Source organism: Heloderma suspectum, chromosome 1, assembly GCF_057233095.1.
Source record: "Heloderma suspectum isolate Gila_16-S chromosome 1, 16-S_ref, whole genome shotgun sequence".
NCBI lineage: Eukaryota > Metazoa > Chordata > Lepidosauria > Squamata > Helodermatidae > Heloderma > Heloderma suspectum.
Window position 1 is genome coordinate 402,158,678 of NC_139458.1, and position 17,827 is coordinate 402,176,504.

The following is a 17,827-nucleotide window of genomic DNA, read 5'->3' on the forward strand; positions in this document are numbered from 1 at the left end:
CTGAAAGAAAGCTGGAATCTCCTCATTCAGCTGCTTAGGAAGAGGGAAGACTGAATTCATTTATAAGCCTTGACCAGACTGTGACTAGATCTTCAAACGTAAATCTTCTTCTTATGAAAGCAGCCATGGAGGGCCTTGGATTTGGATCAGGGTAGGGTGGCCACTGATACATCATCAAAGAAAAGGAAACGACGCTGGGTTTTCCTTGAGCTGATACCACCTTCTTGCATGTGGGTGATTCAGTTCTGGCTACATAAGGATCCACAGTCAGAGAATGAGTTTGCTACTGTTATATAGGATTGTGTTCCTGGCTTGTCATGGGAGATGATTGTGCCATTGGGGCATTAATTTAATGATTATTTACAGAATTATGCCTCAACAAAATGAACAGCAGCACATTATTACATCACTTAAAAATAATAATCCCACCCCTCCTCTGAGGAACTCAAGGTGCTCATCAGGGATGAGTCAGTGGGTGGGGGGTGCTCACAAGTCCAAGCTCCTTGAGATGTCTGACAGCTCTGATTCTGAATCAGAGTTGGAACAGCTAGATCAGATCCCGGGGAAGGAGCTTCCCCCAGAGCCCCAAGGTGCCGGACAGATTCCTCCAAAGACCTTGTCAAACGGATGGCCCAGGCCGAGTCGCTGCTTCCTCCCTCCACCGTTAGAACTCAAGTCTCTAAGGAGGAGGAGGAGGAGGAGGAGGAGGGGCATGACTTGAGAGACGCTAGGTAGCGTCGCAAGGTGAAGCGGGAAAAGTGAGGGACAGGATTCAGATGCCCAGGATAGTGGTGTACGTTGTTCCCCCCACCCCCAATTTTATCCTTGCCCCAACCCTGTGAGGTACATTAGTCTGGGAGATGGTGACTGACACAAAATCACCGAGTGAGCTACATGGCTGAGTAGGAATTTGAACCTGGGTTGAACCCTAATCCAACATGTCAAACACTAATCCAGTTCTCATTTACCTTCTTGGATGGGGACACTGCAATTAAGACGTCACCACAACTATTCAGATCTGAGCTTAATATCTAAAAAGAAAGGTATTACAGGTGAGAACTACCAAGGTCTATGCCCTCTTATTGTTCTGCTAACTCCAGACATGCAGTGATAGTTGTAGGTACTCTGAAATGATCTGCATGTGCTCAAGGCACCATCTTTATTATTCTACTATTGCCATTAATAATCATTATCTTGATATATTCTAAAAACGGGTTCCACAACTACGTTATAGCTGCAACACCAAGTAACTACTTCAGCAGACTGTTTGTGAAGGATATATATTTTCATAAAAGTTCCACATAGATTTTATAAAATTCAGTTCTCAACCCTCTTTTTAAGTCAATATAGTTGCATTGTTGCCATCCCAGACAGCTTGTGGAAGAAAACCTATCGTCACAGTCTGCCAGGAGCATTTGCTGCAGGAGTCCATTGAAGCTGAAGTCCCATCCCACCCCATGATTTAAGATTTACTAATGAAGCCCTGCTGAAAATGTCATTACATGTGGTTCAGGGCCTTTTCTGCTGTAGCCCCAGAACTTTGGAATGCCCTCTTGTGGGAGGCCTGTATAGCTCCCTATCATTCTTCCACAGGCAGGTTAAACTTTCTTTTCCAGTTGTCCTTCGAGAAGTTGTATTTGCTGACACTCTGGAGAATCCACCAACCCTCCAGAGCAGATACCAGGGGCATACTGGGAACTTCAGGTGGGGGCAGCTCTATTCCACCAGTACTGTCCATTCTACTGGTAGACAGACACAGCTAGATAAAACCCTTGGACTGCAATACTGTTATTCAACTTACCTGGGATTAAGTCTCATTGAACCTAATGTGACTTACTTCTGAGTAAACATGTATAGGCTTCCACTGTCATTCTTTCCTTTGCTCTCTTATTCATTTATTCTGTTTTTATTGTATTTTTGTTTTATTATTATTTGATTGTCATCATTTTTTACCACTTTGGAAACTTGAGATTTTAAGGCGGCATAAAAATCTTATATATAAAATGAGAATTATGCAAGGGGAAAAAACATGTTCTAAAAAGCCAACAAACTTCAACTGTAATGAGTCAAAAGACCAACAATAAGGAGCTTCTAACATTCATGCCTACAATATAGCCCTGGGGATAGTTGCCTTCAAAATGAGATCCTCTTCCAAAGCCACACCGAGGGCACTGCTGGAAGGAAGCTCTATATTTCTCTCAGCTTCAGAAATTTCCTCACTTTTCAGCACAGGAAGTTGTTGCGGCAGCTTACCTGAGGGAGTTCCTGTTATGTAGCCATGGAATGGTTTTGTCCAAATGGAGTTTTGGAGAATGATGTAATGTTGGATAGACCTCCGTGGTAGCAATTCTATGGGTGACCTGGTTGCAGCCTACAGTCCCGTGGTTTGTGTTTTTATCACAAGGTGGGGGCAGGGGGGAGAGAACGGGAGCCGAATAATTTCAAAAGGAAAAAAAAGAGCTTCCAGATTTCCTTTGATTAAATGAAGTCTCTTCCTTTTCCATTTTATGTTAGTATCCAAATCTGGTGTCTAACAGATGTAGCCTGTTCAGCTGCACTTGGGGGATGGCCCATAAAAACCGAAGGTTAACATTTGAACAGCAACAGTTGTTGAAAAGCCTGAAAACTCCTTTACCAAAGGAATTTGCCCTTTGCTCTCCGGATAAAGCTGAGGGAAAGAAAGAACAGGCAAGAGATACTAAACACATAATTGAGTACAAGCATTTCAGTGAACGCTACAAAAGTTCGGTGGATTGACTATGTTTGGTGCAGTACATATTCCTTTGCATTTAGAAAACACAGAATACTGAAGTCTCCAACCTGTGGAGCAGCTAAGTATTTCTGCTCCGCTTCCCATATGTTAGTTGTCCACTTTGTCAATCTTGCTGGAGATGCTTCCCTGGCAAACAAAAGTGAATAGTACCTTTCCTTGGTATGACTCTTCTTAAAGGACTACTGTAATGTGCTCTACGTGAGGTTACCCTTGAAGATGGCTCGGAAGCTGCAGCTGGTGCAGAACGCGGCGGCTCGCCTGATTAAAGGCAGCCGCCGGCAAGATCACATCACTCCAGTGCTGAAGGAGCTGCACTGGCTACCAGTTATTTTCCGGGCCAAATTCAAGGTCTTGGTTTTGACCTTTAAAACCCTATACGGTTCTGGCCCAGCCTATCTCAAGGAGCGCCTCCAGCAACACCAGATAAGCCACTCAACAAGATCAGCCTTGGATGGCCTTCTCTCTGTCCCATCAGCCAGGACAGCTAGGCTGGCGAGGACAAGGAAGAGGGCCTTCTCTGTGGTGGCCCCACTCTGTGGAACTCCCTCCCTAGGGAACTCCGCCATGCCCCCTCTTTAATGAGCTTCCACCACGCATTAAAAACATGGTTGTTCAGGCAGGCATTTGGAGTGGGCTATGGTAATTTTAGAAATGTGATGTTTTTAATGTTGAATTTTATTGTATGAACTGTTTTTATTGTTGTACATCGGCCAGAGTGGCTGGGTGACTGGCCAGATGGGCGATTAATAAATTTAATAAATAAACAAACAAACAAACAAATAAAATAAAGGCCCAGGACACGCCTTTCATTTTAAAAAAAGCTGGCTTCCCAACCTGAGCAGTTGGAAAGAGAAGGTTGAAGCTGTGGAGACAGCAAGTCTGGCTCCTCCTCTCCTGTTACCCTAAGGGTGCAATTCTCTGCACATTTTGTGGGAAATAAGCTACGTTGAGCTCACGGGCATTGCTTCAGGGTAAACATGCAGAAGATCCGTTTGAAAGACTGCTCAGAGGCTGCAGCTCATGCAGAGATCCCAAACCTTTTTGGGTCAGTAAACACATTTGGAAATTCGAGAGTACTGTGGATGTTCTCACAAAATGGTTGCCACGGGGGGCTTGCCCATTCATAAAATAGCTGCATGGTCAGCCACAAAACACTCATTTCCCAGAAGGCAAACTGGTGAGGCTAAAGGAAAAGTAATTTGCCCAACAACCTAAGGAACAAGGCAGAGGTGGAGTCTGAGTCCCAAAAAACAGGAAAGCACTCTTGAACCCAAATGAAGATGGTACTCGAGGGCAGCCCCTTTGCAACATGCCAGCCTGCTGGTTAAAAATAATTTTTAAAAGATATAAAATAAAAATCAGGAGGCAGGGAGCCTGGCGGGTGCTGAGAGTAATGTCCACAGGCATATTGGTCCCCACAAGCACCGTGTTGGAGTCCCGAGTTAGTGCATAAGGCAGGGATAGGCAGCATGGTGCTCTCCACATCTCCATAATCCCTGATCACTGGCCACACTGGCAGAGGCTTATGAGAGTTGTAGTTTCAGACTTCTAGAGGGCACCAGGTTGCTTACCCATGGCATAAAATGATGGTCTGGCTGCTGCAGGACAGGACTCCTGAAACACATTACACCAGTCCAAGGCCGGCCTTCCCATGAGCCGGGGTGAAGCCAGTCCCACTCTACCACTGTGGCCAATGCCACAGAGTGGCCAGTGGGACTCTTGGAGCAGCAGCCCACCCTCTGTTTAGCTCTGAGGAGATCCTCAGAGCGAAACAGAGGACAGCCGGCTGTTCTCAGCCACCCATCTTATGGCTCACACCGAGAATCCTCTCAGTGACAACTAGATGGCAAGCAAGGTGGCTGGGCGGGCTATCACAAGAGCCGTGCTGATCACTTCTTCCACCAGTGTGGCTTTCCAGAGAGCAGATGCAGTGGTAAAGGGAAGGGGTGGGTATGATGAGGGAAGGGGGGTGCACCATGAGGGAAGGGGGTGTGAGGCAGCTGTGGGAAATGGGTGGGGGCGTCAGGGCTGGCCCAAGACATTTTGCTGCCTGAGGTGGAGCAGCAAATGGTGTCCTGCACCCACCCAAGTCAAGGTGCATAGTACCCAAAGCTGAATGATTCTGGTACATGTGGCAGAAATTGCCATGAGCACCTCTTCCCCCTCCACAGCAGTAGAAATACAATAACGAGGTAAATAACTAACAATTTGCTGCCTTTCTATGACAGCCAAAGTTTGCTGCCTGAGGCAATTGCCTCACTGTGCCTCAGGGTAGGGCCGGCTCTGAGGGGGCAGCGCGTGTGCTCTCATGCCTGAGATGACAACAGAGCTGGCCCGGGGCTGCACCAACCTGTGGCTCGCATGCTTTTTACATGCAGAAAGTCCCAGGCTTGATCGCCGGCATCTCCAGATGGGGCAGGAAAAACTCTTGCCTGAAACCCCAGAGAGCTTCTGTCAGTCAGTGTCGACAATACTGGGCTAGATGGTCTGACTCAGCCTGAGGCACCTTCCTATGTTCTAGGTGCTGTCCTGGGATCCAACAGTTTTCAAAGTACATCAAGGTGCTCTCAAGAAGCCTTAAATGGCCTGGGCTTACACAAGAGAGAGAGAGAGAGAGAGAGAACGCTTCCCAGTAATTTCTGATGAACTGAAGGAGGTGTTTCTGAACCAAATACCAAGAAGCAGGGTACCCATTGCCATGTTACTGGTGACACCTCCTAGTTCAGGAACTCCTTTCCTTCAGAGCATCTCTCAGATGCAATGTGCAAGGATATTTGAACAGCGTTTGTATATCTGAATACTGTGAAAAGTCACCTTAAAAAAAAAAATTAAACTCTCACAGTGGGTTACAAATTTAATAAAACAAAAAGATTTTTTTTTTTTTTAAAAAGGAAATATCTTTATTTTTATGTAAATAGCGACTTGGGTGCCTGACCTCCCCACAAACCCAACCCCCTGCCCCCTCCAAGCATTTGGAGTCTGCAGTATCACATCTCCTCGTTTCTCCACCTGGCAAAGTTAGCAACATGTTACGTACCAATGGCACAACTACCATGATTTTAATGGACTATGAGGAGAGTCTTGGTGGGCATAAGGTACCCCAAATAACTTCTTGGAAAGTCTGTTTGAAAAGAATGACCTTTTTCAAGAAAAGCACAGCCATCCCCCTTGTAGACATTACATTCATTTCAGCTGGGGGCTTGCCCATGACAGGTGCAACAAAATTCAAACTGTGTAGCACTGCTACTAGTGAAAGGTCTCCAAATGTGCCTCTGGATGGAGCAATTTAAGGTAAGTACCACCACCACCCCCGCCAAAATCTGGGAACACTTATTAGGAGGGATTCACCATGGTTAAAGCATAGACACATATTGACTTATTGTTTCTGAAAGAAGAAACACGGCGGCAGTGGAATTGCGGAGCAGACGAAATGACATTTTCAGAACTAAGGGCCTATCCACACATGCATATTACAAAATCATGCAGTACAGAGTTCTCAGGCTGTACAATTTCATTTTGCAGGTAGGATCCTGCATAGTTGAACATTTCCCATGTAAACAAAAAATAAGACAAAATAAAAAAACACAACTGCCTGCCCCATAGAAAACTAGTAAGTCAGGGAGAAGGCTGGGCTAAAACCTCTGCCTGATATGTTAGCTTTCCATGCTCGGGGAGTTTTTGACCCAGGAATGCATCCAAATACCCAAGGTCCCCACCTGCAATCTAAGATGGTACAGGCTCAAAAACCTGCACAGCTTGATTTATCTGCCTGTGCAGATCACAAAATGCCCTATACAGGAATGTGCCAGCTCAGTTTAAAAAAAAGATTGTTTAGATTTAAGCAGTATCCTATTTCCTTGGTCCATGTTAAATTACTAAAGCAATCCCTGTCTTGCAGTGACTAAAACATAAAATTCACTTGAGGTTAAAAGAGTTAGTGCTTTAAAACAAACATTACCACCCAACAAGCACAAGATCACAATAGCTGGATTACCCTCTTCCATCTTCTGATAAACGTAACTTCAAAATGGCTGCATATCATTACATGATACTATTTGACAGCTTTCTTTTCTTTTTCCCCCATATGGAGGTGATACATATTACATGTCAAGTTTTGCAGAAGCACCATAGGATTTTATTTAGCATATGTATTAATAAGTTCTTCTTCTTCTTCCCATTCCCCGAACCTCCTACACAACCCCAGCTGTGTCTCACTTATGGAAGGAGTATATAGACACTATTAAAAGGGGACTATTTTCAGCTGACATATACAACAGGCGCTGGCATGTACAATTAGGAGTTTCACATGTTCATCATCACTGGGGGGAAAAAACACATAAACACAAGGAGTGCATTCCTGCTTACACATCATTCCCCACCAAGGCGAGAACAAGATGTAATCGTAATTGCAGGGTTAACCCCCAAAACTTCAATCCTGCACTGGGTTCCCCCTTTTTATGCATGCTCCATCCCTGCCCCAAGTGGTTGCCAATAATGTGTAATGGAAGTGAGGAAAAGTATGACATGATGATGTCACATGTTTCCCAAACACTACAAAGAGAAGGTGAAGAAATTTGATGGCAGCCGTGTGATCAGTATCATAGCTTGTTCCAGCCTAAAAAGGAGTACTGCATTCAGTGCCCAGTAGTGTAGACCACACAGTTTTGTCTCATCATTGAAACAGTCCACTTTTTGGTGCTATGGTTCCAAGCCCCAGCTTTATTCATCCTGCCCTGAGAGATCCGAAATTCTTGACAATGGCAGCGAGCCAAGAAAGGGATCTGTCAGAAGTCCTAAGCATAGCCAGAGGGCTTTCAGGAGCCTTTCACTTGGATAACTCTGCCCAATCGATGGGGGCAAAAAAGGGATGAGATTTGATGTCCTCAACTCCGGCGATTCCAGTGCCAAGACGCTCCAGAGGATTGAACTGTAAAAGCTTAAGACAAAATATAATTAGTAAGAAGTACAGCTTAGGGAATGAAGCAATATAGCAAACATGCCAGGCTGGACTGGGTATAGCATATCACAACATAGGAGTTTACCCTCTGTAGCTAAGATCCAGGGATGAATGCCTCAGTTTCAATGGCATGTATTGCACTTACATTTCCCTCCAGCTACTGAAAGGACTGCAGCTAAGTTCAGAGAGCACAGGGAAGGTGGAGTGGTGTGACACATGACATCAGCATCCCTGCTAATCAAAAGGTCCCTGTGCTTTGATGCTGCGAGCCCTGGCTTCACTACATCACTGGACATATAATCCTTCTGAAGAGTTCAGAGTGATGTAGGTATGGCTACATCAACACCCACCATCCAAGAAGCTTATAGAGATTTAGAATATGATGAGCCTTCATACCACTACATTTAGAAAGGATTTGGTGGACTATTTAACACTTACAGCAGGGGTTTAGAACCTCAGGCTCAGGGTCCCAATCCGGCCCTACGCAATTCCCCAGAGAGCCACACCCCCTTCATAAGAACATAAGATGAGCCATGCTGGATCAGACCAAAAGTCCAGCATTCTGTTCACACAGTGGCCAACCAGCTCTGCCTGTGGGAAACCCACAAGTAGGACATGAGTGCAACAGCAATTAGTGTACACAGGCATGCAGACTCTGATTATGAAGCCATCAGGATATAGCCATCAGGACTGGTAGCCACTGACAGCTAGTAGCAGCTAGCCTTATCCTCCATGAATTTATCTAATCCCCTTTTAAAGCTATCCAAATTGGTGGCCATCACTACAACTTGTGGTAGCAAATTCCATAGTCTGACTGCGCTGTGTGAAGAAGTGCTTCCTTCTACCTGTCCTGAACCTCCCACCAATCAGCTTCATGGGATGAGCCCAGGTTCTCATATTATGAGAGAGGGAGAAAAATGCCTCCCTCTCCACCTTCTCCACACCATGCATAATTTTGTACACCTCTACCATGTCTTGTCTTACTCGCTTTTTTTCTAAGCTAAGCAGTTCCTGCTGCTGTAACCTTTCCTCATAGGGGAGGTGCTCCAGACCCTTAATCACTTTGGTTGCTCTTTTCTACACTTTTTCCAACTCTACAATATCCTTTTTAGGTGCAGCCCACACTGGCCCCATCTCCTTTCCTCCAGTCACCAATCATTTGATGGTTTCCCAGCTTTTGCAGTGTTTTTCTCCCATTCTGAAAGGCTGAGATGCCTCTCATAAGGCTTAGTTATTGGCAGAAAGCGCTTTAAGCTAAAACATGCTGGCCCCGCCCTTTTCATCTTCAGCCCTGCCCCTTTTGCCTTTGCTCCACCCAGCACTGGGTGAAGCCCCCAAGAGCTTCCCCGAAAGAGGCTCATCACCCCTGGTTTACAGGAAGGTAAATGCACCTTCCTTGTAGATGAAACCCATTGTTTTTCGCCTTGGCCTCAGTGCACAGGTGGAAAGATTATTATTTTTTTTAATATCAGTTAAAAGATATGAACATTCTCAGAACATCCTGCAAAATTTTCTTTTGCCACAGGTAATGCACATAAGTTTATTCTGCCCTTCTAATTCTAATTTGAACCCTTTCCCAGCCTGCCAAACTCTGGAAGGTTGAGAGGGAAGGCAGTATGCGGAAAAAACACCAGGGAGGAAAAGATCCTAAAGTGTCACTGAGTATGGTCTATGGTCATTGTTTATTCATTGTGCAAATCTCTAAAATGCTCTGTTCTATGCGTTGCGAGTCAAAGCTTCAGGAGCAGTTAATCTGTTTAAAATATATAAAATACATATTTTTGTTGTACAGTAGAATTACCATGTAGAATTCCTAAAAATCTAAGAAGTTGATTCTCAAACAAGCTATTTAGAGCTATTTTTCTTTTCAACACATACACTTAATAAAAACCATACTCATATCATGTAACCCTGGAAGAGGCACTGTATTTAAGTTCAGTGTGATGTGGACCTGCCTGTCACTTTAAGAATCCTATGCCCCTATAAAATAATATACATGTGGTATTACACACCAGCCATGATGGCTGGGCGGGGGGGGGGGGCGGGGAGGAATCTTCACAACAACAGAGTGAGAAGCACATTGGAGTATTACCTGGGTTTTCATGGAATTGGCTTTGGTCCATCAGGGACACACGAAGCAAGATAAGCTGACTGTACTATATCCTTAAAATTCGGTTTTCAGGGGTCACACAGCGCTTGGAAGGCACATACTTCCAGGCGGGGTGCGGGGAGTAGAACTGAATATCATCAAACTGGCAGGGGCTGCTCAACCAATGACAGAGGCTTGTTTCCCACCACTGTCCAGGCACCCCCTGCTAGTACATTATTATGCATGGAGAACAACTAATTTTCCCCACGTGTACAGATCTCCCTGAAGAAGCCAAAATCCCCAGTTCTCCAGTGCAGCATTTGAAGGCTCCCCCTGAGAGCTTCCTCCCACCCCAATTTCGCCGCAATCTGCCACCGAGTTATTGCTCCCACCCCATTTTTCCCCATGTGTGCACTTTTGCCTATTGCTTCTAACCCCTTCCTTCTCCCTGCTCACAGTGAGAAGCTCCCGTAAACCCCTTACTGCGATAAAGCAGAGAAAGGACTTTACATAACATCAGAGAAACAACTTTACATCAGAGAAACTACAGAACATCAAAGAAGCACAACATCGCAATAGCAATTTAAGAGCGCAATGGAGAAGCAGAAGAATGCTTTAAGGCACGTTACTAAAGTTAGCCTTTAATCCTTTCACTGCAGGGGAGCAAGATTTATTTCTTAATTCCAAGTAAACATGCACAGAAGAGGGATATGTTAAAGATTAAAAGCAGGCTACCTAAGGTGAATGAGTGTCCCCACTACTGTGGTAATGTGAGGGGTCGCTGCTGCACTCCTGGGAATTTTCTCAATGAGAAAAACTACTTCCATTGGGGAAACAAGGGGGAATGGGGTGTCCCATCCCCTGACCACGTCAGTGCCACGTCACAGAGGCATGCCCAGGATTTATTGTGGGGGCGGCGGGGGAAGACATGGCACACTGTGGCAAAAACCACCAGGGAGCCGCTTTCAGTAAAAAAAAATTTGGAGTAAAAGGAGTTTCAGAAAATGCGGTTTTTCAAGACAGAAGCGGCTGGTTGGCAGCAGATTGGTGACGACATCATCCGTTGTGAAGGAATTCAGACTGCTCTAACTTTGCACTAAATCACTCTTGAAGACAGCCCCTAGGATATTTCCAGCAGTAACAGATATGTGCTGGAGGTGTAATGGTAGGGGGACTTTTGCCCGTATATGGTGATCCTGTAATCTGGCTAAGGGAAATTGGAAGAAGATAATAAACTCCATCTGACAAATTACAGGCTATGAGTTTACAATTAACCCCAACAACTATACTCGTGGGTGATATTAAAGATCAGATCCCTAGAGATTTAGTGGTGGTGGTGGTGGTGGTGTTATATGTTAATAGCTGCAAGGATCCTCTTAGCAAAAGATTGGCAAACAGCATATATACCATCTCTGCTACGGTGGAGAAAGAAGATTTAGACTATTATGGTGATGAATGAAATAACATCTTTTAAGTTGCTATGGGAAGGGAAGAATGAACTCTGTCCAGGTTTTCCCAAAAAGCTGAATATTGTTTATGAGTTATTGGACTGTGACCTAGAGAGCAATCCTATACCCCATACACAGCATCTGCGGGGGGACGGGACGGACATAGGATTGTTTGGTTTCTTGTATCCAAGATTGGAAACAAGGCTCTGACCTTAGAACCCAGAAACCACCCGCCCCCTCGTAGCCAGTGTGGTTCTGGCTATGTCTCCACGTTCAGAAATGGTGTGCGGAGATGGGGAAAAGGGGGCAGTCCTGGGGGTGGGGAGGGGCTGCGTTACACAGCTTCCTATGCTCGCCCCATTCTCCTTCCCTCCCTCTCAGAAGTGCCATGGCTAGAAATCACCCATCTAGTGAAAATGCAGGGCAGCTGGAGCATGGAGGCGAGGGTTGCTTCTACAATCCAGGTGCCCTGCATTGGATACTCGGCAGCCTCCGACTTCAGAGGCTGCCAACTATCTCCATAGGATTGCACCCCTAGTAAACTTAGACACACTGTATGTGTGTTAAGGCGAAGTATTGCAATTGGTTTGAATGACTGTATCGGGAAACAAAATAAAAATAATACACTAAAAAGAAAGAAAGAAAGAAAGGAAGGAAGGAAGGAAGGAAGGAAGGAAGGAAGGAAGGAAGGGATTCTATGCTCCTGGCTGGTATAACTAGACACCATTTCATGAAAACCTCTGAAGTATATATTACCCACATGCCTGCCACTTCTCACCTTCTTGACGTAATCCTCAGTGCTGATGGCCTCTTTCTTTGGACATTACCTGTCCATGTGCAACTTATACCTATTGGATCTCAGGCAGCCCACCCCATTGGCAGATAGCCCCTCAGCTGTCACTCAAGACCCTCCTGATTAGATAAAACAGCCTTCCCCAACATGGTGCTCTCCAGATGTTTTAGACTTCAACTCCTATCTCAGTCCCAGCCAACATGACTAATGGTCAGGAATTCTGGCAGTTGTAGCCCAAAACATATGGAAGGCACCAGGTTGAGGAAAGATGCATAAAACGTGAAACATTTACCCCTATGCTTTTGCCACCAGCTGACCTTTTAAACAGACTCTAGGGAATGCCAAAGTGACCCTGACTTCTGTACCTTCTACGTTTGACTGCTTAGTATACATTTAAGTAGTCAAGTAAGCTACTTAATTTTCCTTTTACTGTGCATGCCCACAGCTTTTCTCCTATTTCTCTTTATATTCTTCCTTAATAAATGTAATTAATTTGGAAATCAGGCCTGTACTAGTTCTCTATACCACAGAAGGGAATAGAGTCCCCTCCATCTTGCCATTTATTTATTTATTTATTTATTTAATTTTTATACAGCCCAATAGCTGAAGCTCTCTGGGCGGTTCAGAACAATTTAAAATAATAAAATACAATATGGTAAAAATAATATAAACATTTAAAAATATGGTATAAAATAAAAATAAAACCTAGGAGTAGTGCAAAAATTAGAATACAGTAACAGGTTTAAAACAACAGAAACGGAAAGACTAAAATGCCTGGGAAAGACTAAAATGCCTGGGAAAGACTAAAATGCCTAGACCACGTGGGCTATGCTATAACGCTTTAAAAGTTAACAGAAGGGAAGGCGGGGAAGATGGATTGATGCTTGATCAGCAGAAGCTTAGCTGGCAGTCCTACTATTTCCAGTTAAATAAGCTACAAGCTGCAAGAAGCTCACCTCACCCCAGCTTAAGCTGACTAAGGAGTGAGTGGTAGTGTAGAGAATCAAGAAGTCTGAAGTAAAATATTGTTTCAACGTTACGTAAATGTAAAAAACCAGAATGTGGTATTATTTTTGTGATTGTAACTAGTTAACAGGGAGAGGTGAAAAAGTTCTCTCTAACTGAAGCCTAACTATTACTTTGTATGGGAGGCTTAGTGTTGGCAGCCTGCTAACTGTCAGTAAAGTTTCTACAGTTACCAAGGAAAGTGTTATAGGCCTTAGGGGTTCACAGTTAATCCTGTCAGTTTAAGTCCTGGACAGGGGAATCAGAAAGGTCAAGTTTTGATAGCCCAATTAATGAACATTATCTTACTTATCATTGGCTCATAAATATAGACCAATGGGCCGGTAGATATAGAGATGATAGAGGGTCATTGGTCAGAATAGCCTGACTGAGACAATATAAAAGGGGCAATGCCAACACTGTCAAGGGAGTGGAGGCAGTTTGCCCGGTGTGGTCAGTTCAGGCAGAGGAGCTTGAAGAAGAGGCAAGCAGCAGCAGAGCCTAGACAAGAAGCTAAAGAAAAGTAGCTAGAATCACTGAAGGCAGAAGCTGTGAGAGCTAGCAAGGAGAGAATGACTCCAGAGTTGATTCTCCAGGAAAGCTTTGGGCCACATGAATGGAAGAAGACAGTTGGCCTCAAGAAGCAAGAAAACTTTGGAGACAACTAAATGACCTCTTCTTTGCTGTGTTCTGGTCATCAAATCCCTGACCAAAAGGTTCACTAGAAGCTGACGCAAGCCTGCTTGTTAAAGATCATTCATATTAAGAAGCTAGGAATCTACCATGAAAGGCAGTTGAGAAACTCTGTTCAACCCTACATCCTTCCAGTGAGTTCCTGACCAGACAGGGAACTTCAGGTTATGTCCTCTGAACCATCATGAGATAACTAACTAGAGTAGAGGTAGGAAAAGGGTAATTGAAACTGGTTTTTAATCAGGGAAGTGAACTTGGTTAAATTTATAGCAGTTTGCTTAAAGAAACAGTACCAATCTAAGTAAGCCACTAACAGAGTCTATTGGTAACACATATTATTACATTCCACTATATATAAATAAAGTTTAACTAAACATAAATACATTTGTTTTTACTTTTAAATAAATCTCAGCTTCTGTTCATCTGTTGCCTATAGCCTATAACCCTGCTACTATATGCTGGATGGTGTGCTAAGATGATAAGGTTTTATTAGAAATTTTATGGTGGCAGTGAAAATGTGAGGGATGAAGTACTAAGACACATTTATAAAATATTTAATGAAGTAGGATGGTAAGCCAGATCTTCCCTATCTGGGAACTTTGGTGTGATTAAGTCACAATCCCCCACAGGTGGCAATAGCAACAAGGTAGAAAACGTGTTTCCGGCAGTCTGCCCTACCAGGAGGATGCTGAAACGCTGGTTCCCATCCTTTGCAGAAACTTTTAGTGGGTATATTTACTATACACGCTAAAAACATATATAAAGTTCTGTTTTAAAGCCCGTGTTTGATACAATTACTTGCTGCAAGAAGCTCCCAATTGCCCATGGCTCCCAGTGGCATGTTCTCATGTCTGGGAACCCACGCCTTCAGGCCATGCCATGTGAAATGGCCCAGAGCCGAAAATGATACTTGCTGTGCATACTTACTATGCGCAACTACTTCCCATATCTTCTAGTACCTTGAAAATGAACTGTTTATTAATAAAATCTGAGGCATAGTGGGTAGAATGGAGATTTGAACTGGTGATCTGGGCCCAAATCCCTCCTCTTGCCTTCAGCAAGTTTCTCTCTCCTACCTCACAGGGTTGTTGTGAAAATAACATGAATAAGCCTCATGTATACTATCTTTGAAGGAAAAACCAAATTACAAAATAAATGTAATGCACAATAACCTAATAGATATCGCTACAATTAAAATCAACTTGAAATGGCGCTGCCTTTTTTTTTCAGATTCACCATACTTTTTGTTTTAGATTCACTACACTTCAGGGGTGGGCAGAAGGTAGACTGAGACCTACTGGTAGATCTCTAGGTAATCTGCAGTGGATCAATGAGTTTCCGACTCCCAGTATTTTAACAATAGCAAATAAAACTGAAAGTTAAAAAAAAAAAAAACTCAGCCGTGGCTGGCCTTATGCTTTTAACCTGAGGGTTTCTCACCTGTAAAATATGGGTATTAATTGCTTGCCTGTGACCAGGTCATTGAGCAGCTTGGAGAGTTTCATGTTAGAGAATCCCTGATCGATAGTTACTCAGATGTAGGCCTGTAAGTGTATAACCCATGGGGTAAAGTACATAATTGATTCCACTGCGCCCTCTCCTCCGACCAATCTCCAGTTGGTGGATCTCTAGTAAAAAAGAAAGTAGATCCCACAAGCCCAAAATCCGCCCACCCCTGATCTACATTTGCCCATTGTCACCTTCCAAATCCTTCCTTGAATTGCTACTGCCGAGCCAGTCATTCCTTATAGCTGTGAAATCCATTCTTCTTTCCAGTCTGCGGCATTTGATCTCTGCCCTTCTTAAGCTTCACTTTGTTGGTATCTGCCAACCTTCCAGTACACAGGGCCATTTCACACACTGTGTGGCTGCAGACCCAGGTTTGGCAACAGGTGCATGCCCATGGGAAACCACAGCCCAACCTGACCCCCTGATGATGAGTGTATCTGGTATGATTCCAGTATTAGTCAACATGCGCTTTACATTTTTAGGTACACATTTCAGACAACTCAGGTGTATACCTAACTAAAAAAAAGAAAACAATGTCATGTGTGAAGAGGGCTAAGAAACCTTTAAAAACTAGGAACTCTCAAACAAAGTGTAAAGAAAATGGAGCATCCGATTGCTAGCATTATTAAAAACTAAGCTGCTTGTTTATGTTGCATTGGAAAATGGACAATATATTCAGGAAAAAAGGGGGCTGAATATATGTAGAAAGTGAAACAGACTCTTTCATATCTGCAGATTCTGAGGGAGAATGACTGCTTGAAAGGAAGTAACCAGCAAAGAGGCATGAAAATATTTACCAAGGATAAAGGAGCAGAAGTTTACATTTTGCCATCTTATGAGACTGTCGCATTCTAAATAAACAGATCAAAAGAATAATTTCATTTCTAGATTTCATCTAAAAGACTGACTACAGTATAATGCAATTCCCTACATCCAACTGTCATTTAGGAGTACTCTGTTTTCTTTTGGGCGCATGTCTTCAAATGCATACACTCAATAAATCAAAGTGTGAAATTTCCCCATAAAATGTATTCATTTGCACATCTTAAGTTGACTCCGCCACTTAAAACCTCTCTAAACCTCACCTGGTAAAGATAACTCAGATAGTGAAACAAGCCCTTCCTTTGTGAATATACATGAGCTGGGTAGATAAGCAGTCACAGACGCTGTCACTCTGCCGTCCTCTGGAAAACGTAACAAGTGACAGCAGGTGGGAAAGTTAAGTGCAAAGAAATTTATGTTCTGAAGGTTTTCCCCCTTTGCAAGAAAGGAACTTTAATCTTGGAAAGGCAAATGCAGAATAAATTGCAGCCGATCTACATGGACAGAAAACATGCTGGCTATTGTTGCTAGCTGGGACAAGCACTGAGGAAGACCTTGTAGACAGAATGCCAGTTAAGACAGCCTTAAAAACTTCATGTAAATCTTGAGTCCATCACCAATAAATAAGAATGCCTCTGAATTACGCAGTACCTACTTGGCTAGATGGGGGAAAGTCATTTACGAAATAATAATAATAAAACAATGAGGTCACTGGTTTTGGAAGCAGTGTCACAGGACACATTTGGCATGCATCTGCACACCGTTCCTCTCTTAACTGTTCTGCAGTGGGCTGACCCAAGCAACCTCGGTGAGGGGGTGGAAGAGGAAAATCACAATGACAAATGACCAGCTATGCCAAGAGCCCCTTTTTCCTTTTCCTGACAAAGCTTCCTCCAAAAATGAATGGTAGTTTCCTTGGATAGACACACAGCAGAAGGTTGATTTACTAGCCAAACGGAGCAGACCCCTTCCATCAAAGTGTCAGCCACGTGCAGCCCAGGGCTGGAACACTTCCTTTCGGACATGGGCGGCTTTGAACTTGGGTAGGAGGGAAGCAGTAAATGGCCTGGCTGAAAGGTCTCAGAGGAGTGGAGCGTAGCTATATGTTGCTTTAATCGAGGTCTCAAAGATGCCAGTGGTAAAATTCCACTTATTTTCAACCTTGTCTATGAGATGAAGTAATGGATGAAGTTTTTGATCCTGATAGCAGATGAATGAACTATTACGGGGTTGAACTCGATGGTCTTATAGGTCCCTTCCAACCCTACTATTCTATGATATGATAGGCCTTAGATTTGGATCACCCATAGCAGGGGGCTCTGTTTGCTGAGCTCTGATTTGCTGAGCTCTGAGGCCAAGCTCAGCAAATCACTGGATTTCTGCTGTAAATCTGGACCCTCCATATATTCCCATGACCACAGCTGTAAAGGTCTCTTATACTCCATCCTCTGTAATTTTTTAACTTCTTTCCAAGATGAATCCCCTGTAAAACGATTAAGAAGCAGTCTGGCATCCATCCACGTTTACCTGCTTACAAAAATGGTCTATAAACATGTGGCCCTTTGCAACTGTATGCATTTTTATGGCTATGTGGCATTTGTAGATTACCTCAACTCTTTGCTACCATCCAAACTTTTAAAGAACAGATGCAGTTCTATGTGCTTCTATTGATTTGCTGAACAAAGATGGGGAACATTTGTGGTGAGAAGATGCAGCTACTTGAAACTCCACCAAAACA

At 43.8% G+C, this 17,827-nt stretch overlaps 1 protein-coding gene across 8 annotated transcripts in view; it reads right to left on the reverse strand.

Moving 5' to 3' along the window:
• Positions 1–5,611: 5,611 nt before the first annotated feature.
• Positions 5,612–17,827, reverse strand: part of RPS6KC1 (ribosomal protein S6 kinase C1) — a 144,087-nt gene continuing 131,871 nt past the window's right edge. For 6 of the 8 annotated variants that reach the window (XM_084828813.1, XM_084828812.1, XM_084828807.1 and 3 more), the window contains one exon: positions 5,612–7,709. In XM_084828813.1, the coding sequence (XP_084684939.1) occupies positions 7,599–7,709 (111 nt within the window). In that variant the 3' untranslated portion in view covers positions 5,612–7,598. The remainder of the gene's footprint in view (positions 7,710–17,827) is intronic. The other 2 variants (XM_084828810.1, XM_084828809.1) reach the window with 1 other exon arrangement.